Here is a 27,461-nt window from a genome sequence, read left to right on the forward strand (position 1 = left end):
TCAGTCAGCTATGTAGTATTACACTGGGGGGGGGGGNAAAACACTGAGCATTAAGGATGCTTCAGAGGTGGCAACTTACTTATGTTGGTATTAAAAAGTGAAAGACTGACTTAATGATTAGAGTTGTAGAGAGATTTAAAGAATAGCTTGCAGTAACAAGTGAAAAAGGAATTGCTTGGTGTTCCTCCCGTTTCCATAAAGCACTTCATACTAGGTGTCTGCCTAAGCTCTTTTATCAGTCTTTACATTGTTACAGAGAAATGAAGGTGTGGAACTGATTCTGCTCCCAGACTGGTGAAAACCTTCTACAAGCTCTAATAAGCTCCAGTCAGAAAGGTGGGCATGTCCAATACTTTCTCTCTCCAGAAATGGTATTTGCCAGGAAACTTGCACARTTACATGCTTGCCGGTCTGAGGTAGACTAGGTCCCGACACTGTTGCAGTATAACTAAATGTCCTTTAATTACTGCCAGAAACATTTGCAAAGTACATTAGAGATGGAACTTCAGTTCAAGTACCGTAGAGTAGTTTTCTGGACAAAGTTTTAGGCTGAAATTCTGTACCTGTTCTGTTCTATTCTCTGTTCTACTGAAGTGACAGAGAACAGGACAGGAAATAACTAACATTCTCTACCAAAGTTGTGGCAAATGCAGAAACAAGTGCACAAATTACCCCTTTTTTCAAATGTTACATCCTAATCAAGTGGAAGGACAGTACAGAGACATCATACAATGTCTCCTGGGCTTGTATCCCTAAGATATGGGCAGGAAATATTTCAGCAGTGATTAAAGGATCTGTCAGCAAGGTTTCTCCTGTGATGATTACCAGATAACAGGCACAAGTCCTACTTAAATGCATAGAGTATCCAGAAATACTGATAATCGTTGTTCTCATTTAAAGGAATGGCTACATGCGGAGTAGACCAAGACTAGCATTACAGACTGCTTAGGAGAGTAGAATCCATATTCTTACCTGAYTGATGGTTAGCTGTCAACTATTCAAGGCTTCCTAGGAATGTGTTAATATTACATATTGATGTGGAAAGCCAAGTTCAGTTTTCTTACCAGGCACTGTGTGTGTCTTCCTTATGACTTTTTAAAACTAGGTATGTCTAGAATGATAACAGGACTGCACAGTATCCCTTAAAATGCATTTATTTGTTTTAAAATAAAGATTTAACAATTATTTTCCCAGTGAGCTGGATTAGGGTACAACAACAACAAAAAAAATTGGACTAAAATACAAAAACAAATACACAAGTTACCCCTTATTTGCAAATGTTTACCTCATAACCAAATTTTAGCACATTAAAAAGTTTATAAAATGCAGAACACTTACAAATTATTCAGAACTAACAGCGTATGCAGCAGTTCAGCCTCCCCACATCAATCCTTGCCCCTGCCCTTCCATTCTGTGCCTGGRTAACATGATGCGTGAATGACAGAGTTGGGCAACTGGAACTGCAAGTTTCCAAAGACAGCTTTGTGCCTCAGCTCAGTGCATGTGCAGGTTCAGCTCCCCGGCACAGGCTGGTTGGTGAGGGTGGTGTGGGCCTGCTCACTGTTCTGCCTGCTGTGTCCTCTGCAGCATTGAGATAATGACTCAGTAAATGCAGAAATAGTTTTTTTAAAAAAGTACAAAATTGACCCTGAAGAAAAATAAGAATGTTTAAACCACCTTGGCTTTAACTAAGTTACATCAAAAGCTGCAAGACAGATTTATAGCAATATCAGCGATTAAAAGATCACAAAACTCAACAGATGTGGAGTCCCTATAAATATAAAAACATCAAAGTTAGTTGACCTCAGGAAGGCCTGTTGAAGCCTTCCACRTACCAACAGAAGGGTTGACGTATGCCCTCTTCCTGATTTTTGGCCTTTTCAGGGCTTTAAATGCTAAAAAGCCTTTTTTAGCATTCAATTCGTTAAAGACTGCCTCTAGTGAAACAATTGCAACAGCAAGAAAAACAGCACATCTATATTTTCCATTATTTATAAATATTAGGAAACTAGTGCCTGCAGTTCAGACACAAGACAGAGGCCATAAAAGTACACTATTTAAATAGTCGCAAATAGCTGTTTCTGAAAGGAAAATACAATTGGGTTTTACAAAACATTATCTAATATACAGAAATATCAAAAACCTGATTGAGGCCAGAGACAGAAGGATAGAACTTCTATGCTGAGGTACTCTGTAATCTTAAGGTGTGCAAACAAACTGACTGTTCCTGTCCCCCAGCTTCAGCAAGGCAGCACCTGCTTAAGCACAAGTGGACTTTGCTTGTTAGCAGTGTTTTTGTCAAGCCCTAGAGAAGCTGAACCAGAACCAAGCACAGGTGGGTGCTCATAGATTGTGGTCTGTCTTTGATTTATATAAGTGTGACCAAAAGCTGTTAATTGTCACCCTGCAAAGGAACCAAAATGGAATTTCTTCTTCAATGYTTAAACAGAAGAATGTCGAACAAACAGATACAGCTCTAACACTGCGCACACTGTCTGAATCCTTGAAAAGTAGCACTGCACTGCACATCCTGGGCAACTAAAGCCTTGACACTTTAATTTACGCTTGACATTTTAATGTCCATTGGCTATTACTAGACATTATGGTGGGTGCAAAAGTTCTACTAGCTCCCTTTTGTGCTTTGGAGTGCTGCTTTTTCAGTCTGTATTAACAAACTGATCAGTAAACAATTTTATTGTAGTTACTAATACTGCATGTATGCACGTGCTTGGACAGTGAATGTAAATTTAGACTATCTATCTTTCACCAAGGAAGTAATCAATTATCATCCTACTTTGTTTTGTTTACTATCAAGAGCCTACTATGCTTAAAAAAACCCAGAAAAATAGAGGTCTCTGTTCACAGACCTCTGACTACTTAAGAAAAACTGCTCTGCACAGTCTACCATCAGCACTGCAGATGATGATTAYTTTCTTGGTAGTGGACAGCAAAACAATCCTGAGAATGAGACTGTACAATTAGCTTAAGCATTTCTAAAACTTGGATCACTGCTGAAAGCAATAGTCTGTGTCTGGCCAACTCCTGTTCTGCACCATGTCTAGTCCTAATATCTTCCTAACTGTTAACATTGGGACAAAAGAACAATTAGCAATATTTAACCAGGAAAAGCCAGGACCATCCTTTTCAATAGCACAGTGCACTATTGCAGTGTAAAACCACATCAGGTATGGTACATCAGCAAGTTATTTTGACCTCAGCTGTATCCATAATACCACAAGAGAGAATGTTGATTAGCCTTCAAGAACAGCAATGTAATTTTGCTCTTTAATTTCCAGCATAAATAAGCAAAGAGAAACCAAAACACACCCATAAAAATCATAGCTACCCATAAAACAAGCTGTTCAGGGAAAAGAAAATCATCATCTCTCCATAAAAAGAATAAAATCCATAATAAGATTAAGTAGTCTGCTTTCCCATTCAAACCAATATCCTGCATATTAAACAATATCTATCTGATGAATGTTCCAAGCAGATGCCAGAGATAATGAAGTTACATGACACAGTGGTTTCAGCAGTTTTTTCCCCCCTTTCTGATCCTGTACTGATCTGTTCTTCCCTACACATGAAGCTTGTGTCTCAGCTATGCTGATGCAGCTTCTTTTGGAGCCATGCCATAATACAAATTGAAAAAGTTGAGTTTAATCTTCAAAAGGGGGTTGGGGGAAAGATATAATTCAAATTGCCTCCCTCCCCTCAGTGACAGAGTGTACAACTCTTCACCAACACAGGTTACTATCAAAAGAAAAAAGGGGGGGAGGGCTCCCTGCCTGCCCTCCCTCCTGATCCCAGTTGCATCATTCCACTGTTTTACAGCAGCTCTGACACTCATCCTGTAATGTCATAACCTACTGACTGTAGCAGTCAGTTTAAATCACCACTTTTTTTTCTTTTCCTGAATTACCACATTCATTTAGTCATTTTAGCAAAATAAATAACATAGAATGAGTTCAACAGGCTCCAGAACCAGCATAAGGTTAGGTGGAGAARGAAAGCATGAGTTTCCTTTTGGTAACGATGAGCTGTTCTGGCAGTTCATCCCAAATTGTGAAATTATGCCCCATACTTCTAGTGTGGCCCAAAACAACTGGACCAGCATAACAAAKTAGGGCATAAGCCACAGTACAGAGCCATATATATGATGTAGAGAGGGACGGTGAGGAGCAATCCTTTATGGTGGATCTGCTATCAGAGCCAATGCTGTGTGGRATTATATCAAGAATCCCTCTATCCAAATTCCCCTAGGGATTTCCCTACTGTTGGTTATATTAAAAATTACTATTCTTGCTCCTGAATTTTAGGCAAATCAGAGAAACTCATAAATTTTGCATTCCAAGCAAACAGCTTGCACTGYGAAAAACCTGCGCTTTTAAAAATGCTTCTGCACTTTTAATGACCAGAGGAAGTCAGTGGTGGCAGATGGCAGCTGTTTTATACAGCTTTACAGTGCCCTAAAGTATACCTACAGAGGAAATGTGATAGTAGAGAAAGAGAGAGAGAAAAATGCTTCTGCACTTTTAATGACCAGAGGAAGTCAGTGGTGGCAGATGGCAGCTGTTTTATACAGCTTTACAGTGCCCTAAAGTATACCTACAGAGGAAATGTGATAGTAGAGAAAGAGAGGGGGGAAGAAAAAGAAAGAGAGAGAGAGGGAAAGAAAAAGAGGGGGAAGACTCCTCTTTTGTACTTCAGAATTTTCCAGGAGGTACAGTATTTTTTTTAGAACAGATAAGGAAACAGGAAAGATTCTTCAAAAATAGTAATTAATATTAAAATAAACAATAAATGCTAGTGCTGCAAAATTCGATGCAACAGCAAACATTCTTTCTAAACAGAGTTTAACCCAATTCAAGGCATTTTGCAAATTTCTTAAGTAAATAAATAAAACAAGATAAATTTGACAGTAAATGGGGGGAGGGAAGAGTGTATGCATGCGTGTGCATGCGTGTGCGCATTTTACAGCCAGGCATGGAAAAAGGCCAGAAAGCAGTTTGTAAATTAGAACATGAACAAAGCACTTCTGATTCAAGTTTTGTGGGTTTTTTTGTTTTTTAAAATTAAGTGGAGTTAGTTAGAATTTTTGGAGAAGCCATTTGCTCTCTCTCCAACAAAAAATTTTGCCCTTTAAAAAGGGAAGGGGGGGGGACAGGAAAGGAGGAGGGAAAGAGGAATATTTTTAATTCTTTCTTTCTTTTCTTCTTGAGGTATGCATGACTGTACCTTAACTTCAGAATATATCTTCAAGTGACTGAGCTGAAGGAGGAGGTATAGTGGTTTTGTTTTATCTTACCAGTCACAGYTATGACAATACAATGCAAAGAGTCTATACATTGCAACAAACTTCTGTAAAACAAAATGGTGTTTTGCACCATTGCAGCCCTGCAATAAAAGTCTGCACAAACAGACAATGGACTTAAAACCATCTATCTGAGTATATACAGGTCACAATTTCCCATCTTTTTGCCCAGCAATTTCTCCTCCTAGACTTGGAAAAATCTGAAGAGGTACACACGGTTTACTGTTTATAATGCTGTCTACTTGTGTTCCATTCTACTGCAAAACGTGTGTCAACAAGAAATTTAGTGCTATCTCTTAAAATAAAGGCAGTCATACTAGTAAACTGGAACACTGCTTCTCTAGTAGAGAGTAGACTGATTGAATTCTCCTTTTTATACTTTTAAATCAGTACACAGAGCATATTAGAGCTGTGAGAGAAAATAATTTAATTTTGTTCTCTCACCATTCTACTGAGGATTGGTATAGAGCACAGAGCAGGAATGTTTCAAAAGCCTGTTAAGTTAAAAAAAAGAAAAAGAAAAGAAAAGAAAAGAAAAAAAACCCACCCCAACCCACTGATGTTCGCATTGGACTTCGTATCTCTACTCCCTCTCCAGTCTTAGCTAAATGTCAATAAACATTTTGTTCAAAGGTAGGTCAGTACAGCAGATGAAATACCTATTTTAGCATAGATGCTACATGCTTTTTGAAATAGTTTCAACCTGGTATTTTTCCAGTCTCTCAAATAAAAATWTCTCCAAAGCTTTAAGATACAATGGGACCTAGTCAGATACTAATCTACAGCAGTTTAGAAACAGTCAGTTAAAATGTAATTTACAACAATTTTTGTTGTTACAAATATTGCTGCAACAAGTTACTGTTGTTATTCTCCAATATTTTCAACTAGCTTAATGAAAATACAGTGGAATCCGTTTGTTTCACACTTGTCACTGGGAGATTGTGTACATTTCTCCACTGCGAACATTTTACAACATTCAMGTGCTAAGAGTTAAATCAAGATGATGCACTTCAAGGTATGCTCTGTTCTTATCAGTGGTGAGTTATAATTCAGCTTTATTTCCTGTCCTGGGATGTAAGTGTACTGATATTTAGTAGAAAAAAAAGTCAGAAAACGAGGTAGCACTGACACTGTCTTTGCTGGAATGTGGACAGATACTGGGCCTAATTTTAAAGGGCGGATTAGCAAGATTCTACTGTAATCTACAAAAAAATGTGTAAAATACAAATCATTTCCAGAATAAGGCCACTAATTTTGCCATTGGCAATTAACAATGAGAAACAGCAGTTAAAAAAACACTCACTTGATTACAGAGGTGTTTTTGAGGCAATAAACTGGGAAGAAGTATAAACACACAGTCCTCTCATCCCTCCTCTTTCTTTTCCAGTATGGGTATAGGTATCTCAGCTTCCTGCATGTACTATTCCCTGAGGAGAAATTCAGTCTATTTTCTTAGTGGGGAATCTAAACGACTCCACACTACATTTAAAGATGGAGACTGCACTGTAAAACAGTAGAATTACAAGTTTCCCATGAGTCATAGTCATGACAGTCTGATGTCCAGATGCCCAGATTCGATACCAGGGGCCATAAAAAGGGTCTGAGATGGCTGGGCATAACATGTTGTTCAAATTCACTTCTGTGACCTAGGAAAGGGACAACAAATTTATAAGTTAGTAATATTTTGTGTTGCACTAATTCAGACACCAAAAATGGTAATTTTCAAATTGCTGTAGTAATCAAAASTGTTTAGGTGGCAATCCTTCATTCAACATCAGTAGGCCATCTTTCAGAAGGAAAGCAGATCTGAATGCAGTTGTGCATTTAGGAGATGGATTTATTTAGGTGCATAGYTGATTTATAGAAGGTTTTTACCATTACTTGTGAAGTATGAGATACAAATAGCCATTAGGACATGCAATTAAAAAATTGTATTCAAGTAATCTTATCCCTGTGAATCTGGACACTTTGAAAAAGTAGTGTTTTTATTTTGAATGTACTTCCAAACACACATTTACTCACCAATCCCAGAATCTGCAAGATGCTAAAATGGTATACAAACATAAGCCCAGTAGATAGAAGAGCCCACCAGAAATTGGACAGTGGTTCTGGAGTGTAGATACCTTGAAAAGAMAGGAATACATTAGTATTCAGCTGAATTACTGTATTCAAACACTCATGGAAAAGTCAGTTCTCCTTGAGATGCTGGGGTATCTGGTTTTAGCTGATAACCTAGTGACTACTGTTATATTAATTAATATTTGAGAGCCTTATTTCATACCTGGAGCACCTGGATCAGTTTCTTGCCTCCTTCTGCTCCAACATTAAAATGTACAATATATTAGCTCATTAAGCTTGCCTGTTTTCCACCAACACCAGTGATTTTTTACCTCATTTACCTAACACAGAAGTCCCAAGTGTATCTAAAATACTGTAATGGTATTCAATGGAGTCTTCAAAATCGAGTTCTTAATCATATTCAAGCACCTGTTTGTTATGGGAGCTATGACTTTAGCATGTATAGAACTAACCCAGGTAGTGGCAATTACTGCTCGGTGTTGTATTAGAGTGTAGCTTGATGGCCATTTCCTGTTTTTATTGTTGGTTAACATCTGCTTAAGTAATCTGCATTGATAATGCATAGGAACAGAAAACCTTTATGAAGTAGTCAATCCATTAGTAACAGACCACRCTCTTAAGTGAAAATTGCTGTGGAGATACTCTCAAATATACACTATAAAAAACTAATCTTATATTCAGTAGGTATCTCAGATGCTGTAAAATATTTATCCCCCTCCAATGAAGCAGCAGGTATCGCAGTATTTTGGGGTTCTCCTCCTGAAAATGAGTTTTGGCAATTTAGTGGATAAACACAATGCCACATGATCTAGAGTTTACCAAACAAAGAAGTAATAATACTCTAGTAAAAGTACCCTTAGGTGCAAGACTATTTTTYGAATTAAATATCCAAACATATGGCAAGAACAGAAACAGTTTACAGAGTTCTCACAGTCCTACTAGCAGACATGTTAAGAAAATATGGGGAAAATATTACTTTCGTTATGACTTTAATAACCTAGGGACACACACACACAAAACATGCACAGTGTCGTGCTGCTCGGGCTCTGTAAAAAGTTGTAGACTTTCAGAAAATTATAAAAATACACCATCATTTTTATCTGCTTTTGCCTACTCTCTGCCCTATTAGATATTACCAAATGTTGATATGCATATTCATTACTCAAAGGACGCCTTATAGTAGACAGGCATATTCATATTAGCCTTCACTAGCTAGCACATTCAGCAGWAACAATAAAGATTAAAGATTCAATAAACTTCAGCATAGGCTGTACAAGCCTACTGAGGAGTGASAATAACTATGTATATACATAGGTAGCTATGACAATACTCACTAGACTAAAGCTGGTGTGAATATGCCTACAAACAGTATCTTAATGAAGATAAAGGCAGATAACTCCTTTTACCTGCTTCCATTTAGTCATGCATGCTTTCTGTTTTAAAATCACCAGAGGATGGCTTTCTCAGTCCTTATTGCCCTTTTACAGTTCTTTTCTGCATTTACTATTCCATAATTTTGGCCATCATGCCAGGTGGCTACAGCAAAATCAATGTAATTTAAATAGAAATTTTTAAAAGTTAAAATATTCTTCCCCAAATTACCTACACTTTATATTCTAAAGCAATAGAGCTATCCATTGTCCACGGAAAATAACATAGCGGCTTTGTTCCTAATCACCGAGAGCAAGAAGTTAGTTGTATACTTGAAAGACAGCAGCACATATGCATCCCATATATCATTCTCACTGTGACTTTCATAAGCAACAACAATTACAACAATTGTTGTGATTTTACCCAAAATACAACTGGGTACAATACAATACAAAATACATGTTTTAGTAAGCAAACTGTGACTTGATGCAACTATGACAAATATGAGCAGGGAAGCTACTTTGAAAGCCTAAGGCAGCTTACAAGATTTCTTTTCCAAGAAAAAGAAATCCATTCCAAGTGGGTGGATGAAGGTCAGAGGAAGTGTCTGAACTACAAGCAAAATCCAAAGTTAAAAGTGAACTTGATATGAATAATGGAGTCCTCTGTAGTTAAAGGGAGAAAATTCAGACTAGTCTAATATTCTCACGTACACAAGTATGATCTAAGAGCTGAGGGGTATCATCTTGTTTACAAACCAGTATAGAAAGCTTTACTTAAATAGTAATGATATTAATTGAACTCCACTACCTGAAAACATCAGTAAGATGGCAGATACATGATAGCACTTTTCATATCATTTTTCATTATACATAGTAAGAGAGGAWGCAAGTAGCCTTGGTTTCAGAGTTTAAGCAACCACAGCTCTATTGCCAAAGTACCAACTTTAAGTGATCTGGTCAAGTTATACATAAACTTTTTGTGCTGCCTCCACAGCTGTAAAGTAAAGAAAATGTCATTTGACTTGCAAAGTTTTTTAGTGTTGTCTTTGCATTTTTAAYGTAGATGCAATATACAAAATAGTAATAAGCTAAGCTATCTATAACAGCTCCCAGGAACTGGTAGAGCAGCATGAGATCATATTTGTTTTCACATGAACTCACCTGGTTGACATTTACTTGGGTTATTTCAGAAGTATTCTATAAAGCTTGGGAACAGATGGTACTAGACTAAAGCGGTAAACATTCCAAAAAGCTAGAATTCAGAGACCTTGGTGTTTGGGGGACAAGTTAGGGGCCTACTTTGTTTTACTAGGCAATGTGTAAAACACTAAAATAGACAAGTGATCCTAGCTGTGAAACAGGATTGGAGGAAGAACGCAGTCCTTAAGAGATTAAGTAAATTGCMCAAGATTACAAAGCAGAGCAATGGCATAGTTCGTCTTTGAAGCCGTTTCTTATATCCAGCTCAAACAATCTAGTTCAGAGAATCATGCTTCAGCAGACACTAAGGAGAGCCGTACAGGTTCTTCTAGCTAAAAATTCTGCACTATTACATCCTCTTTTGGTCTTGCAAAATAATAATAAAAAAAAAATAGTGACTCTCACCAAATAGTAGAAAATTCCTCTGGCTTGCTAGACTTCACAGCCCTGAAAACAGTAGTATGATATTCAGTAGTATCATTATCCAGACGTCAAGAGACAAAAAGGAAACAATGACCTCCATACAGAAACACTTCAAAGCAATCTGGATTCCCACATGTGTTTTGAGATGCTAATTTTAAATTCATACCTGGGATATTTCATGGACATTTCTCATTAGATAAATAATCATTATAGATTTCATAGCTCTGCAGTACTGCTATTCAACAGATGACTGTTTGACAGACCAGGGTGATCTTTCTTTAGCACACAGTCTGTTAACAGTGGCATACAGAAAGGAAAACTGGGATCCAACTGAGCAGTTGTTTGAATGATCTGTGGTGGGTTTGTCACAAGCTATTTGCTGCTCACAGGGGAAATCAATTTCAATATTTAGCGGTGAGCTTCACTATCTCTGTTCACTAAGGATCACAAGCGGTTCTTATATGTTAAGCACATTCAAAAAATTTAATCCAACTGCCAGTCTGGCACTAATCTCCTTCTCAGAAATGCTCTTGCCCCAGACAACTGAGACTGTTCCAGATCAGGGTCATCCAAGTAGGCTGTATATTTGCTCTTGTGTTGAAATAGCATGGTAATGGATATTGCTGTTTAAACTTTATTATTTCAGTAGCACTATTGGGAAGGACTTAATATGGATTCAGAAGATTTGGGTTCATCATCTGTTTCTGCAACAAGAATTCATGAGACCTTGGACAAGTCAAATAGTTAATTTTGTTACCTAGGAAATGAAAGTGTGGCTTTAGAATCTGAAGATCAACATGAAACAGAGGCAAGTTTCTTTTATACTGACTTCTTCCCCATTAAATCTTGAGCTAGGTCTAGTTTCCTTACTAATTATTTATTTTTATTTAAGCTTCTCAAAAAATAGACGTGAAAATCTTTACAGAATTTAACAGAAACTAATACTTCTTTTGTATTTCCATATAAGCATAATGTAGTAGAAAATTACTCTTCTTTTGGTTGCAAATGGAGATTTATTTTTTTCCCCTTGCCCAAAACACAGCTAAATCAGTTTACTTTCTCCACAGTGTGGACAACCTGCATTTGAATTGTGAATTTTGCACACCCATTTTAACAAAGAGGACACTGGAGACCTAGCTCCCCCTGCAGTCTAATATATCTGAACCATACAACAACACTGTGTGACACTGAAGTGACACTGACGCAAAGGCCTCTGATTAAGCATAACGGATATTCCTGGARCTTCAGGTACTAGGATACTTTAAGGATTTCAGGTACCAGTACTTTAAGGATTGCTCCTTAAAGTGCTCAAATAAAAAAAAAARGGAAAAAAATCCAAATCATAAGTATCCTTTTCTGTTCAATTAAATTATGCTGGAGATCTCAAACTGTAAGAAAGATTATCACCTGAACTCTACTGCTAAAGAGTAGCCACATATTAGCTCTTATTCCATACCATTATGGAATGATACCATTTGCTCACAGTGCTTAGGAAATAACAACACCAATTTGATTAAATTTCAATATAATTTGAAGTTGTGAAATCAAGTGCAAATCTGATCTTGTCAAATCCATCCAAAAACCTGACCACTGATAGATTTACTAGCTTAATGACCAAGACAGTAAAGAACTGGTTAAATCTCTGAGGCTAATGCAATGTAAGCTAGATTTTTTTTTCCCTTATGCTGAAAGTACGTGGTAGGCAAAATTAAGTTTTCCTGAACACCACTGGACATCTCTAGTGTCAGGTTAAAGCGCTCCTGAAATTGTGGTGGCAGTCTGAGACATTGTAATTCTTCAGCTGCCTAAGCCTTCTACCAGCAATCTCTATCCCACTAGCAAAAAACAGCGTACTTATCTGAGCATACTCATACACTTCAGAAGACAAACTATTTCATCTGCAGTCACAGCCAAGTTGGTGCAGTTTTCAAAGAAGGGATGGTCCATGGCCTAAATCYCTGCTGCTCTGGTTCCCTTGGCAATTGCGCCTCCCTTTTGCCAGTCCTAGTGCTCCTCTGATCACACAGTAATACAGTCCAGGAGCTACAAAAGCATTCATACTTTTTTGAAAGGGAAGGGAGGGTTTCATTCCCTGAGATGGAGTGGAAAGGGGAGAAAAAAAAAAAAAAAAAAAAAAAAAAAAAAAAAGCAGTGACCACAGTTTTCATCCAACAGGAAAGCAACCAACTACAAGCTGCACCCCATCTATTTCACCTGGGAGCCTTGTAGTGCAGTTAAGAAATACCTGAACCACAGTATATGAGCATTTATTTTGTCCATAAACTGTATGTGTGCATATGTGCATGCATACATGCATGTGCACACTTGGAAAGGAAATACTTCAGAAGGGGAAGAAAGGAAATTTGTATTTAGTCAGTACAAAGAGGAAKGAGACAGAAGAAGAGGGAAAGAAATGTTAATTCCCAAGGGGGAATACATCCTCAAGCACGGAGCTCTCAGTCAGTTTACTGTGCAACACTGAAGCCTGAACACTGAACACCTCTCTAGTACATCAATTTGATCCTAAGCATAGTGGAACCCCCACACTGACCAAGGGGAATGTGATACTGCCAGTGCAACATCTTCACTACTGTAATGAATAACAGGGAATTCAAAGAGAAAAAAAGAAAAAGGATTTATCATCCTCACTTGCTGTCACCCAGTTTCCTGTCCAAAAGGAAATACTTCAATACATAACTGAGTCTATATGCATGATTAGGATGATACTTGATTAGCATGTCAACAAACTCCATCATGCAGTTCTACCTAGAATAAGCCTCAAACCATCTTTGCTTCAGGTGTTTTGCTCAACTCACCTGAGAGAAGTATTGATATTGTGATAGAGGTCCTATTAAGGCAATCAGTAATATCAGTAGGTTTCCAGTAAGAATGAAGAAGTGTACTTTTTCACATCCTATCCATTCCTTTCCATTTTTCCAACCATTCAGTTACTTCTGATTATAACCTATAGATTTACTGGTGGAATTTTCTATCATAAATATAGAAATAGAGCTGCTATCAAAAAATATAGAGCTGATCCATGTCCRAGACAATAGAGCAGTTTGCACAAACTATAAAGAGTATCATCTACTCAGAAAGTATTTTTAAACAGAGGTGCTATTGAAATGGCAAAATATTAACAAATATTTTTAGGCTGAGTAGTTTTTCCATCAACAGTCATAAATTTGGTCCTCTGTGGCGTCAGCCATGACTACTACAGAAGTTCCTGTGTGTTTTGCTAATGAAGTGTGAGTATCAGTCAGGTGACTAGGAGCCAACTGCATAAGAAATTGGAAAGTTAGTTACACAGCCTAGGGCAATCCCAATTGATGTATTTAGCCAATAAAGTTTGGGTTTGAAATTTCACGAATATCATATCAACACCAGATGGCAGCAAATACCTGGAAATTAATAAAGGACAAAAGTTTAGACCRCATTATGCTGCAAAGGAAGGAACACTGTACAATACAAAGCCCTTCAGACTGCAGATACAGTCCCATCAGCCCCAGATACAAAGCAAAGCAAAAACAGGAKAACTTTTACTTCGAAATTCAAAGGGAAATCACAAGTAACATCCAATGACAAAGATAAAAGCAAAGCAGATATATATCTCAAAATGATCCATGATTTAGGAACTTTAAGGACATTAGAAAAAGTGATATGGTAATATTACAAGAGCTTGATTTATCATTGTCCACAAYGTACTACATGGCTGCAAACACTATTTTTTCGTCTGTCTTCTGTAATGATTAGGAGTTCATATAACTTCTACTTTACTGAATCTTAAAATTCTGGCAAATGGTGATATCAAAGTTGCATCAAAGTGAAATGTGGCTGGCATATTTACTAATAAGACGTAAACAGAATGATTTCTGAATTACTGTACTTCACTTTTTCTTTGGATCATTTTTACTTGGCTTTGCTCAATAGTCAAGAATGAAAGGAAGGTTACAAGCTTATAGTGTAGTAAGTATGATGGACTGCAAGTGGATGCTGCTATAAAATATAAGAGATTCACCAGAATGAAACAGGCTAAGTTAGTCCTGAGCATTTGCTAAATTGTATCCCATTGCTTGGCATCACATCCCTAGGTTGTCAGTTGAAGCTGCTAACATCTAGACCACACATTACCATCTTCTGTTTCTTAAATGAAACAATGTAGCTCTGCTCAATAATGCAGCTGAAGGCACATCAACACTAGAGGGGGACAAAACATCATGCCAGATGAATACCTACTACATTACCTTCTAATGGGTGATAACTAGAAAAAGCCCAATCAGTGCTGTGATTTAGGATTCCTAGACTTACTGCAATATTACTGTAAAATGAATGCAAGGTAGTAATCCTGCTTGAGAAGATAACAAGTAAACTAGCCTATTTCACTAATGTGTGTCACTACAGTTCAGAATTCCAATAAATTATCTAAATTAGCTGATTAATATTTACCTGGGATCTAAAGATAAAAAGAGATCTTTTTGGCTCAGTTTAAGGTGCAGTACTTCCCAAGAAACATCCAAAAAGKCAAAAGTCTTGAAAACAATGTAAACCTTTGGGCAAAAGATCATCTTTTTATTTCCCTAATTCAGTGCCTGATGCTGTTATCCAGGATGGAACTGTAAATACCACCACAAACTGTTACGTAACAGTGTACAAAAGTCATACATATTTTAAGAAAAAGAGCAAACTGTGGTAGCCATTAGGCACAACTTGTTCCACTGGATGGGACCAATTCAACATAAAAAGGCCAAAGTGCCAACCTACCTCCTTTCCAGAGCAGATAGATGGGTACAACATAGAGCATCACATGCTGGATGTAATAAATCTCCATTTCAAATGGCAGCTGAGGAATAAGGAAAATATTGTAAATATTTTTCATTATTAACAACTGAGTCACAAAGAACCATTTTTAAGAAGGAAAACTTCTCCTTATGCCCCACAAGAATCCCTTCATTTGCCACTGTGTATTGTCACCTGTGCATATTAACAAAGTGATGACAGAAATTAATGGTCAGTGCTTTGAAAATGCTGCTATCTGTACCCATCCCATCCTCCTTGCCACAAACACAACACAGTGCTTCAAGCAGAGAATTTGCAAAATTAGCCAAAAGCACAATGAAGGAGGAATAACATAAGATAACACAGGCTTGCTCTCTCTTTTCCTAGTTAGCATAAATTACTAACAATACAAAAAAGTAATCAAATACCCTCCCATATGGCAGCAGCCTATTTACAAAAAGCAAGTTAACTGCTAGCTTGCAAGTGATAGAAGTCTATAAARCAGGTATTTTTCATTACAAAAAATCTAAAATAAAAATTACTGCTTAGAGAGCATGTGCAAAAAATTTCTAAAGACCAACTTAGCGAACTGCAATGYGTGAAACTACTGTGCTTCTCTTAAAACCAAAAAAATTCAAAATAGATGAATACCAGTCAATCTTCAAGCTGCAGAAGAATGCATATAAACACGTTACCTGTTAATGTTAAATCAGATATTCCTCATCTGCTAACAACTTTTGAGAAATTACTGTTAGTCATTTGTGTGTTTAGTTTAGTGAATTCATGTTACTGTTAGAGGAGAGGTCAGACAGACTGTGCTAAATAATACTGTTCTAAAAATAACCTGAACCAGAGCCCAGCTAATTCTAATTCTAGTTCTGCATGAGTTAGAAAAAGTAATATGCTGTATTTGAACGTTATTCTCATCTCCTGTGTCTTTGTTCATATCCATTTGTTACACACACACACACACANAAAAAAAAAAAAAAAAAAAAAAAAAAAAAAAAAAAAAGAGGCTCAAACTAGACCATAACACATTTAAAATTGAACAATGGCAGGAAAAACTCAAATTCAAAATTCAGAATCCAAGTTGTTGTTGCAGTTCACTTAAAAGGTTGAAAAGACATACTTTTATAATATATTTCAGATGTGAAAATTGTCCAATACCCTTGAGTCGGGGGGRTGGGGGGAGCACTTTCCAGAGATTGAAACAGTTCAATTTTCTTCCTAAATAACAGTCAACAAACAGAGGGTAAATACTACTTTTTTAAAATCCAATTTTGAATTAAAAACCGTTAAACCCAACAGYTGGATTCTATTAGTCCTGGCATGCCGCAGGATTTAAACGCTATCCGTGGCCTGATTACGGACTCCAACATGTGCAGCCAACTCTTGGGGGAGCAAGCTAAAGAATCTTCCACACAAGCTGTTGGGTTTGTTGGGTTAATTTACTCCAAGTATTCTGTATCAAAATGTGAAACCAATCAAGATAATAGTATGCAAAAGCAAGAACTTCACAGAAATTCTGAAGTTTCCTGAATATCAATCCTCTCCTTTTGTTTCCTTTATTTACCTGTTGAAAGACTCGGAGGGCAAAATAAGCAAATCAAACAAGAAGTTTTGAAAAGAGGCTCACACAGCTTTAGTAATGGGAAGGAAAAACCTGGACCTCCCATGTGGAATACGCACACTTCAGAAACAATAGCTCCTCATATAAACAGTACAACACAGAGCACTCAGTGCCCACCAAGGAGCATTCTCTCACATCCTCGTAAGGGCTTCTGCAGCCACTGAGTCGTGAAGGTCATTTACACAAACATGACACTCASGACACTTCTGAGAACAGAGTAACAGTTGTTTTGCTGTAGTAGTGTTGACAATTTTGTGTGTGTTAAAACAAAACAACATTTTTTTGCTGTGAAAGATTGGTTGTTCTGAAGCCTGGCTAATTATGCAAGTGCATTTCCTGGTATGGCACGGACAATGCAGTCTTCTCTGTACGGCCAGGCACTCAAGCTATATGGCCAGGCTACAACGGAGAAAAGAACAAACACGAAAGATTAACTATAAAGTTGCACAGAACAATTAAATCACCCAGTTCTAAAGGTCTGGTCTGTAAGTTATTTTATCAATAAACACTCGTTCAGATAGCAGATAGGCACCTTGAATATGCAACAAGAATTTGCAAGTGGAGACAATGTAGAAAGGATCACCCATCAATCCAGGACTTTAAAAACCTCTTCATGAGAASAAATTAGCAGCTCAGAATGCAATCAAGTTTGAGATAGCCAAAAATTACAGCAACACTTATTCACAGAACATAAAGAAGGTCAGAATTCTGCCTCCTGAGTTAAGTCATCTCATAATATCTGATGGTACACAGCTGCAAAGGCCAAAAGTATCTAAATCCAGACTTCAACAAACTCTAAAGTAGACCCTCACCACAGCCCCAACAGACATGTCTTGTCCCATGAGATGCCTTTGGTGGAACACAGCCACTCTCAAGAGCAACAAGTATCTCCCTAGTAACAGAACAAGGTTTTGATAGTATATTTCTTTATCAGTACCTCTCCTCAGCTTCAGAAACATTGAACGTTCATTACCAAGACGGACTACTCTGAACTCTGTATATTAATTTTCAGTCTGTTTGCCCTAACTCCTCTCTCTCTTGGAGGCCTAGCATCACTTTTCCTGCATTTCACCTTGTTTTGCTTGTTTTGCTTCCAGGGCCTTAAAACAAAGGTACAAGACAAAATGATGAATTATCAATTTCTTTTACTAACTCATATTCTAGGCTCTCTGAACAGTCTAAATGAATACAGAGTACAGGCTACCCTGTTACTCAAAATAATAGGTCCTTTTCCTTTGTCCATTCACTAGTTCTAACATCAGTATAAAATCATGCTATGTTTCAAAACACAACCTAATACTGACATGCACAATTCTTCAAATGTACACACAAAATCCAGAGTTAGCRTATTTTGAAGTAAACATGCAGACTATTCAGTTTTTACATTTTCTGGTGAAATTTCTGTTAGAAGATATATGGTGTTTTGTTTTTCCAGGAAGAGTTCAGCTCAAAGTAGCCACACCTGCTGCTTGCCCTGACATCAGCCCAGTATGGCACAGATTCAGAAGTGCCACATTCCCAGGACTCTTGCTAAGAGCTCACTGGGGATGTACCAAGAAGAAATAGTGAGCTGGCTTTCACCCCAGGAACAGGTAAGTTATGTACAGCTAGGCTTATACTACTGAATCCACTGAAATCTGAGAATTATGATCAGACCTTCTGTACATGTGTCTATGCTGTATGGAAGATTATTTCTAACATGTAAAAGCCTACATATGAATGCCATTAACATCCTTTCTCTGGTAACTAAACCATGTCTCAGTACGAAGTTTTACAGTCTTAAAGAAGAGAAGGAAGAGACCATGTACAAATCCACAATAAAATTTTCAGTTTTCAGGTCTCGTAGCTACCAGTGTGGCCGATCAACATAAAATTCAATACGGATGCAGATTTTTATACTTTTTTTACTACTAAGACTGTCAAGAGTTGCAAATGGATAATATAATAATATAGATAAGTAATAATCTTGCTAGTAATTTCATTAATACATATGCTATACAGCTATAGATGTAAATATTTTATCCAGACACCATATATATACACACACACACATATATATAAAAGCAGGTAAATTTAAGAATGAACACTATCTTAGAAGAAATGTTTAAATAACTGCAACAAAAATTTTGCAGATAAGTCAAAGGTATCTTTACTTGACAAAAATGAGCAAGTATGTGTGCATATATGTATATATACATGCATACATACACACACCCCCATATGTGCATGCATAACAGCTCTTAAATATAATCTTTAGAAATACTGTATCTGGCTCAGATTCAGTACTTTTCTTAGCATTAATTCTCAATAGGTTTGAGTATTACAAGGCACATCAACAGGATAATTTTTATTCCAGAAGACAGGAATTTTGTAGCAGTTTTGAAAACTTGGATGAAGAAATCCTGCTGTGCCTAATTTTGAGGCAGAGTAGGTGACAGGCACCACCAACACTGGGCATTTTCCAGGCCTGAAGAATCTCTCATACTCACGAGAACCCATTTCAAGCTGTTCTAGTCTCCCACTGCAGCATTTTAACCATGGGCCACATGCTATCCTGTGAAGCCACTTCCAAAGTCATCATGTTCACTGTTAAAYGTTTAACGACCAGGGTGGAGCTGACAAAGAACTTTGCTCTACACTTCCACTCTTCACCTTAGCAACTCTCCACATTGATTTACAAGCACAATCACAAAAAAAATTCCAAGACTAGTATTTTAGATCCATTCTAGTGACCTGCACCAGGAACTTACAGCCTGGTAAAGTGGACTGTGAATTTTCCTAAAACCAAACATACTTACATCACACTCACTTTGATCCTATGTTTGTTATGTGACCTCACTCAGGAAAAAAGCTTGTTGATTGAGGTAAATAACTTGAAGCAAAAATCTAATTCCAACTATAATCTATAGGAGTAATAGCTGCCACCAGGCTGAAGTAAAGATTGTATCTATAGCATATTCAAAGGCTTAAATGATGCTGACAGCTACTAACAATCTAGCTTGCTTCAGTACCAATAGCATCAAAACTTTGGCAGCAGAGATTTCAGTACAAACTATACAACTTGAACCCTGAATGTGTCYTTGTATTAGCAACCTACACAAACTGCATTGCCACATCTTCACTAGTCTTTTTTCCCAGTTTCCTAGAAAAAGCCCACCCCAGCTACGATGTGATGCTACAACCACGTTCCTGAATGCACTGCTGCACTGCTGCCACCCCACAAGAGTGTTCAGACTTTAGAATTAATCTAATCATGTGAAAGATATAAACTACTTCTTTCTTAAAAAAAAAAAAAAAAAAACAGTTTGCCCTGTAAAACACAACAACAAAGGGCAGTGTAGCAACTGATCTCCAAAAGAAGTCACCCTTGACAGCTCCATCTCAAAACTTAGCCATTCTACACTCTAAACTTCTTTTTACAATAAGATTTTATTTATAGTTTTATATGCACCTGCTTGAAAATAAACTAGTTCTTCAGTTCTAAGCATTCAATACTGGTGTGTCAAACACGGTTAAAATAATACTTACAAGTAAAACATTGCATTTCAGAAAGCAGTTTGTTTGTTCCAGCAATGCAGAAGAAACACCTTTTAGATAGTTCTACAAAAGGGACTAGGATGAAGAAAGGGGCTATTTACAAGTAATAAGTAATTTACTTAGTAATCTGACTACCATATTCAAAACAGCAAGTTCTTCATAGTAAAAGAAGCAACTCAGTGATAATCTAGCACTTCAGAAAGATCTTAGCAAAAGAGCTAATTTACCCACTTTGAGTGAAACTTTCTCATCCCATCATTTTCTCAATGTCTTAGATATCTCTTCAGTACACAAATACAGCAGGTATTTATAGATGACTCGGTTTTGTTATGCAAATAGTATGTATCCTGCTGAATTTAATTAAGAGGAAGGAAATACTTGCAGAAACAAAGATATGGGAATAAATAAGTTTCCCATGACCAATAAATTTACATGCAACAAGAAATTTTAACTGTCAAAACTTGCTTAGCATTTTAGAAGTATAGCTTCTAAACCAAACCTGTGTAATTTAGCCTCCTCTAAAGACAGCTCAAGCAAAGGTCAAGCACCTTTCTCGAGAAAGAATTGTAGAAAGAAATACAAGAGCAGAGGGACAGGTATAGTACACTCACCAGRCGTGTGTTAACCACAGGAAACAGCAATGCCAAGAGGGCCCCATTTAACATATGCATCTGTAACCTTAGAAGAGATATGAGACATTATTTTCACAGATTAGAAATGAAAAGCAGTGTTTTTATGTAGTATGTTATATGTATATGTTATTTACAGATATGTAGTGTTTTATGTAGTATGTCTTCCATAAAAGGTAGTAAGAGATTTGAGAAAATTCTGCTGCCTTGAATTTGAATAAAGCCACCGTTAACTGCAATAACCAGGATAAAAACTCTCTTTAACTGAACATTTAAATAATTTCCTGAAGTAGGACTGCTTTCTATAATGAGCTTTGGATTCCTAGAAGGTTTGGATTGCCTGTTCTTATTAATCCTGTTTATGGTCTAGGCTGTTAAATGGTTGAATTTTGCTGTTCATTTTGCTTTCAGAACTTAACATAGAGATCTGACTCCATAAATGTATGTGACGTCAAATTAAAGCTTCAGGAATTTGGAAAAAGTCTGATTTTTGAGTCACTTAAATAAAAGAAGAATTACATTTGTCAAGATGCAACACTGAATCCCAAGAAAAAAATAGGGAAAGAAAACAGTATTTAAATTACAGTCACGTATTTTGTACAACTTTCAGTCATCTCTCCCTGAACCACTGTTGCRTCAGATGCACACAGAAGTAAGGTCAGTGCTGTTTAAGTCTACTTTATGTGAGAGACAAAGTAAAGCATAAAATTGATTCCACAACCTCTGCTTGTCATAAACGCCATTAAAAATTACAAAGTTTATAAGCAACTTCGGGAGGGGGGGAAGTTATTACAATTCCAAAACAGTTCTTCAAATGTCATTTATATGTCAGGATGTCAGAAAACAGAAAAGCTCATTCTGAAAAAGAAATACTGCAGCCTCTGCCCTGCAACCAATCCTTTGCAAATGCATATTAAATCCAGAATTTCCTAGACACCAAACTTACTTTGCATGCTCTCTGAGATGAAGAGGCACTAGTACTGTATCTCTGTATTCAGCCCACTCCCTGCCCAAATAAGGGGCAGCAGGAAAAAGTTGCAGCCAGACAGTAGCACCTCCAAAACAATTCATGAAGCATGCCCCCAGCATCATATTTTCCAGTCACTGCCTAGACTAAGACAAGAAAGAGCCGAGTGAACTGTCATGGTGGCAACTGCAGCCATTCCTGATTATCATTCTGTCTGGGAAGTCGCATGACCCTCCCCACAATATGACTAGTTGTACCCCTATCATGCARTGCTCATGAGATAGAGTTCTTGCTCTGAAAGGCCCTAAGACCCTATAGGTAAGAACCTATAAAAATTAGGGGCTGTTTACTGGACTCTACTGCGCTAGTCCATCTGATCATTTCCTAAAGTTAGTAACAATAAGCAATATTATAGAAAAGACTGCACACATTTGAGAATACCCAAATCAGTAAGAATGTGCTTTAACTGTTTATCTCCACATTTTTAAAAATAGACTCGCACTGTACATATGGCCTTCCATGAAGACAAGCTACTAGTTTTTAGTGAAGATAATCAGAAAGTACAAGGCACATGACATAAATTAAACAAGCCCATAGGTTAATCTGTAGAAGGACACCTGTGCTCTCATCAACTACTGTGCTAACAGATGTTGCTAGCAAGACCAAAACCACCACCAATACAAAAGAAACAAGGGTAAGTAGACTCAGCACCCACAGTTGAAGCCGTGACCCTTTTCAAGGTCTCATCTTTCAGTCCAACCAGTATATCTTTCTAACTAGGGACTGGATGTGTATCTTAATATTTTATGACTTAAGCCACGATCAACTTGTAAAGCACATATTGCAAGTAGACAGAAACGTAGCAAGGATGAGACATTACCTGAAAAGAATCATTGCAGCCCGACATGGAGGACAGGCAAGAAGAAAAATCTGAAACATTAGGGGAAAAAAAAGAAGAAATTAATGGTATGATCTTACTTAAACTCTATTTTGCACATCTTTTTCCCCAGTTCTCTATATCATAGATGACTTGCAATTAGAACTGTTTTACAGCAGAGCAGGAAAAGACTAAATATGAACAAATTAACAGGTCTCACGTTACCTATCTATACAAGGATTTAAGCAGTATGAGCAGCATCCAGGATTCAGCTTCTGACAGTTCCTAAGAAGCAAGTCAATTTCTAGTCCATTTGAAATTTTGTCATTATTAAATATATATAGATATATCTGTCAGGGCTTTTTGTAAAGCAGATTACTGTATTACCAGTCATTTCGCCATCATAGCCTCTATAGCCTTACACTGAGAAGTGCCGAGAGGCTTTTATAGACAACCATCTTACATTAGATCCTCAAGAGCTGGGTCCTGCACTGCTGAAGCAAAGGAGAGTATTGTCATCATACATGCTTGGTATTTAGCACAGCAGGAACCTTATCATGACCAGCGGATATCTCAGTATCTGAATAACCTTAGTACTCATCTTTAAATACGCCTGTTGTCTTATTTCCATCGAGTATTTTTGAAGTACTGTTTAAATGTCACCGGTAATTAGATAGCTATTTCCTAAGACAAAAAGTAAAATAATGCAATTAGAGCAGCATGTATTTGTTTCTCTTTACAGGCCAAAATATGGCCAGAAATATGACCTAGTTTAAATCTTCATGTAATAAAATATTGTTGATTAGCAACAATTTGCCATCTAAGTTTCAAGGATAACCATCATCCTTTGATACTGTTGTCCAAACCACTCACAGCAACTTGAAACACTTCATATCAGCAAGTTTTACTCTGGATACAAAGAAGAAACTGTGCAAGTGTTCAGTGTTAACTACCCTAAAAACCCTGTTTACTATTCCTTTTTTTCTTTTTTTTTTCTTTTTTTTTTTTTTTAATATTGTCCTCTACTATGAGGAAGGAGAGGGAGAGGGGGAAGAATTCCTACCTAGTTTGATCTGCTCTCCAAGATAAAGTATTTCAGTGAAAAATGGATCATGTTTTTTTCTGTTATTTCTAAAATAAGTGCATAATAGATTATTTCATTGTCAAGCTACTAGTCAAATCATTAAATCACTTCAAGTGAGAATGTTTGAAGAATATACCCGCTTTGGGGACAAGTTGGATAAATCCAACAAACTTACTTATTTGAAATGCTACAGGGCATACCTGGCCAGGTAACTGACGGATGTTCAAATTAATTACTAACAGGTCRTGTACTTGCTACAAAAACAGTAGAAAAGTTGAAGCTTGGATCATTCTATTCAGCCTTTATGTCCAAAAGGGCCTGTTATTACCATACGAATAAATGTGCACATTTCAAATATTTTATTTCCAGTGCAGGTTCCTAATATACAGCCATTTATTTCTCCAGTCAACTTACTTGTATGTTTTAATTGAAGTCCATCAGTCTCAATAACAATTTAGAATGTACACACACTCACAAGAAAAAAAAATCTTTTTTCCTTAGTCACATAGAACTCTAATAGAGGCAAAGCAAGAAAACGCCATCAGTTAATTTAAAGAACCTCAAGACATTTGCTTAGTGAATGCTCTTAAAAGGCAAAGAGAGTTTCTTTCAAGTCTTGTATTTAAAAGGCAAGGCATTTCAACTCATCAAGGAAAGTTAAAGAGTAAGTGAACACAACAGATGTATGATGACAATCCACTAGTGGATGCTTTCTTTGCTGGGGAGGGGGGGGAAGAGAAAAAAAAAGAAGAAAAAAAAATTCTGTACATACCACAAAATCTTATGTGAGGGCTATATATCRATTTACACATTAAGGCCCACATGGCTTCTGGGAAAAGTATCCAACACTTACTAATTACATTTCATTATTCCATCATTTGATATTTTTGCAACAGACTGTCTACTAACTAAGCTAAAGTTCCTTCAACTGTGGACCATATCCCTTTTGTGGTGGACCATAAAATTTTCCCTTCTGTGGGGACTAGAAAAGTTTTCTGTGGGTCTCTTATAATACCTATTTTTTYCCCATGCTATTTGTACATATTAGTTAAACTTTTTAAACCTTCCATGCTATATGTTAACAGAAGGAGATACGACATTTAGAGTCCTACTAGTTCATTTGAAGCTTTAAATTCAGATATCTTATGATTTCCTTAGATTCAAAATTCTGACAGAGGAGAGATGTTACTTCTGAACATTGTTCAACATAAATGAAGAAARTTCTACTATTACAGTACCGATTTCTCTTTTTTCCTTTTTATTTCCTACTTCTTAAAAAAATAAAAAAGTTCCTCTGTGTACACAGAATAATCAAAACAGAAATGTGTCTTAATCACACCAGTCATTTACTTTTCTGAACACTGCAGAGCACTTCAACTACTGAACAGCAGAGGAAAAACTAGAATMCAACCCTACGTACCAGCTGAATCTTAATGTAGCACCTGAATCTCACCACTGAGGTGAAACAAAAGCAAGTATTTAAAAAGTATGGTCGTAAATAGTTTTAGCTATTTAATACCAAGCACTTTCTCTCTAAATACCTACTCTCCATCATAAATAAATCTCACAACCCCTTAAAAGAAATATTTTACAGACCCCTTGTATCAGATTTACACGTGATTATTGCACAGAGTAGATTTAAATATTAGAGAGCATCATCATTCAGCTCACATATTTTCAGGCTGCTGATTAYTATCTAGTTCACAGCAGATCCTTATAAGCTGTAATGTACTGAGTGTTCACATACTCCTCCAATAATAATATTACATTTCACTGTCATACTGGAAACACAATCCAGTTGTGTTCCACACAATCTTGAGGTAGGAAACAACTAAATCTTATAAACTGAGCAGTATCCTATTAAGTTAGTGACAAGGCTGTGAAGAGTACCCAGCTTCTGTTTTCCTGGTGAAACTCTGAAGGYTTTACTTGCTCAGACCAGCAAAGACAATAGCCTGCATCCTAGCTGGTATGCGGCAGATGCAAGACAACATAGTATGCTGACGGAGGCTCTTACACACCTTTTTATCTGATCATCATTGCATGCATTCAAGGCAGAATAGCTAAACTTTCAATTTAGAAAAAAAAGCTAAGAAACAACCTCAATATCCTTCCTCATTTTGCCAGATGTGTTACCTGTTACATTTTCATGTGTTACAAAGGAAAAGGACAAAAGGATTAACTGGAAGCCCAAAATGTACAAGGTAACATTTTATAGAGGAAAAATAAGCTATAAAATATCCATTGTTTGACAAGCTGAATCCTGGCCACAGTTCTACTTGTTCCCTTCCCTCTCACCTTTACACACACAACACTCAAAATACAGCAGGTTTGGGAAAGGGTTATAGAAGTCAACAATAACGATCAAAATATATTGAATAGCTTCCATATGTGGATCAATTTAGCACATCAAGAATCTTCAACCTGGAAAAGATTTTGGGATGATGGAAGTGAGAGAAAGAAAGGATAGAAAATCATGGGTGGTCTTAGGACTTAATATCTGTGTGTTTCCTTACGTGGGCACAGCATTGTGAGTCAGGATGCTTGAGAGTCAGAAAGCAGCATTTCAGTCTTTCAGCTGCATGAGACCAGGAGATTCTGAGATTCTTTTCAAGTAATAAACTACAAAGAAATTAAAAACACTGGTAAATCTGCAAACTGAAGTTCACTTCAAGCCTGAAGATCCAGAAGAAAACAGAAGTCAAATCAGTCAAACTCCTAGTTGCTCTACAAGACCATAAATATTGTCCATCCCCATAGGAAATATTTCTGGCACGAAGAGCTGCATGACCAGCAGCACTCCCTCTGCACAAGCCCAAATGCAAAGGTCACACCAGAACACATGATGGGTCAGCAGGGCTGTTGCAAGTTGTAGAATGTAAGGTAGAGGATTGCACCATTTAACCATTCGTCTGCCGAGAGGCGACCTGAAAGAGACTAAACTCAAGGCTGCATTGAACCAGCTGAGGACTAGGTTGAGAATGAGCCTATTCCATATTCCATTTCTTGAACCATACACTAAGAAAAAAGAAAAAGCTCCAAGTGATATCTGCAGGCCTGGGACAGACTGCAAAGAATGGTATTTTCCTCCTTGCAGTAATACGCTTAAAATTTTTCTATAGTGAACATGTATGTGATCCAGTCATTCGGTATTAGATGGAGTTTCAAAGAAATAACATGTCAGAGTTCCTTAAAGATCAGAGATCATTATTTTCTTAAATCTAAGTTACTATTCGTCTGCATTAGGWGGTAGAGCCTACATGTAAAAAGACTGTTCTGAAGGCTATATCAAGATAATATTGCAGGAGTTTATTCAGGAAAACTTCTGTAATCACAGACAGGATCATGTGAGAGACTACAGAGCTGCACAGGGATCAAAAGATAGAAACATGACCTAGAGCAAAATGTTTCTTCATTTGGACTTGGATGCACTGTTCTCTCTAAGAAGTGAGCAGAGCAAAGTGTATTAGGATTCACACCACTGTTAAGAGAGGTCAATGGAACATTTCTTTCCCTTCTGTATCAATCCTCTCCTCCCAGCAAAAAGCATAGAGAGATAAAAGGCAGTCTTC

General features: G+C 37.1%; 1 protein-coding gene across 1 annotated transcript in view; it reads right to left on the reverse strand.

Moving 5' to 3' along the window:
* Positions 1 to 5,261: 5,261 nt before the first annotated feature.
* The window catches only part of TMEM164 (transmembrane protein 164), a 34,881-nt gene continuing 12,681 nt past the window's right edge, over positions 5,262 to 27,461 (reverse strand). Inside the window, exons 3-7 of the mRNA XM_085319807.1 lie at positions 22,809 to 22,858; positions 20,944 to 21,010; positions 15,151 to 15,229; positions 7,337 to 7,437; positions 5,262 to 6,960 (exon numbers count right to left, since the gene is read on the reverse strand). Coding sequence (XP_085175933.1) covers positions 6,754 to 6,960; positions 7,337 to 7,437; positions 15,151 to 15,229; positions 20,944 to 21,010; positions 22,809 to 22,858 — 504 coding nt within the window. The 3' untranslated portion in view covers positions 5,262 to 6,753. The remainder of the gene's footprint in view (positions 6,961 to 7,336; positions 7,438 to 15,150; positions 15,230 to 20,943; positions 21,011 to 22,808; positions 22,859 to 27,461) is intronic.

This window comes from Rhea americana, unplaced genomic scaffold (assembly GCF_003343005.1).
Source record: "Rhea americana isolate MKP2758 unplaced genomic scaffold, rheAme1 scaffold_6, whole genome shotgun sequence".
Lineage (NCBI taxonomy): Eukaryota > Metazoa > Chordata > Aves > Rheiformes > Rheidae > Rhea > Rhea americana.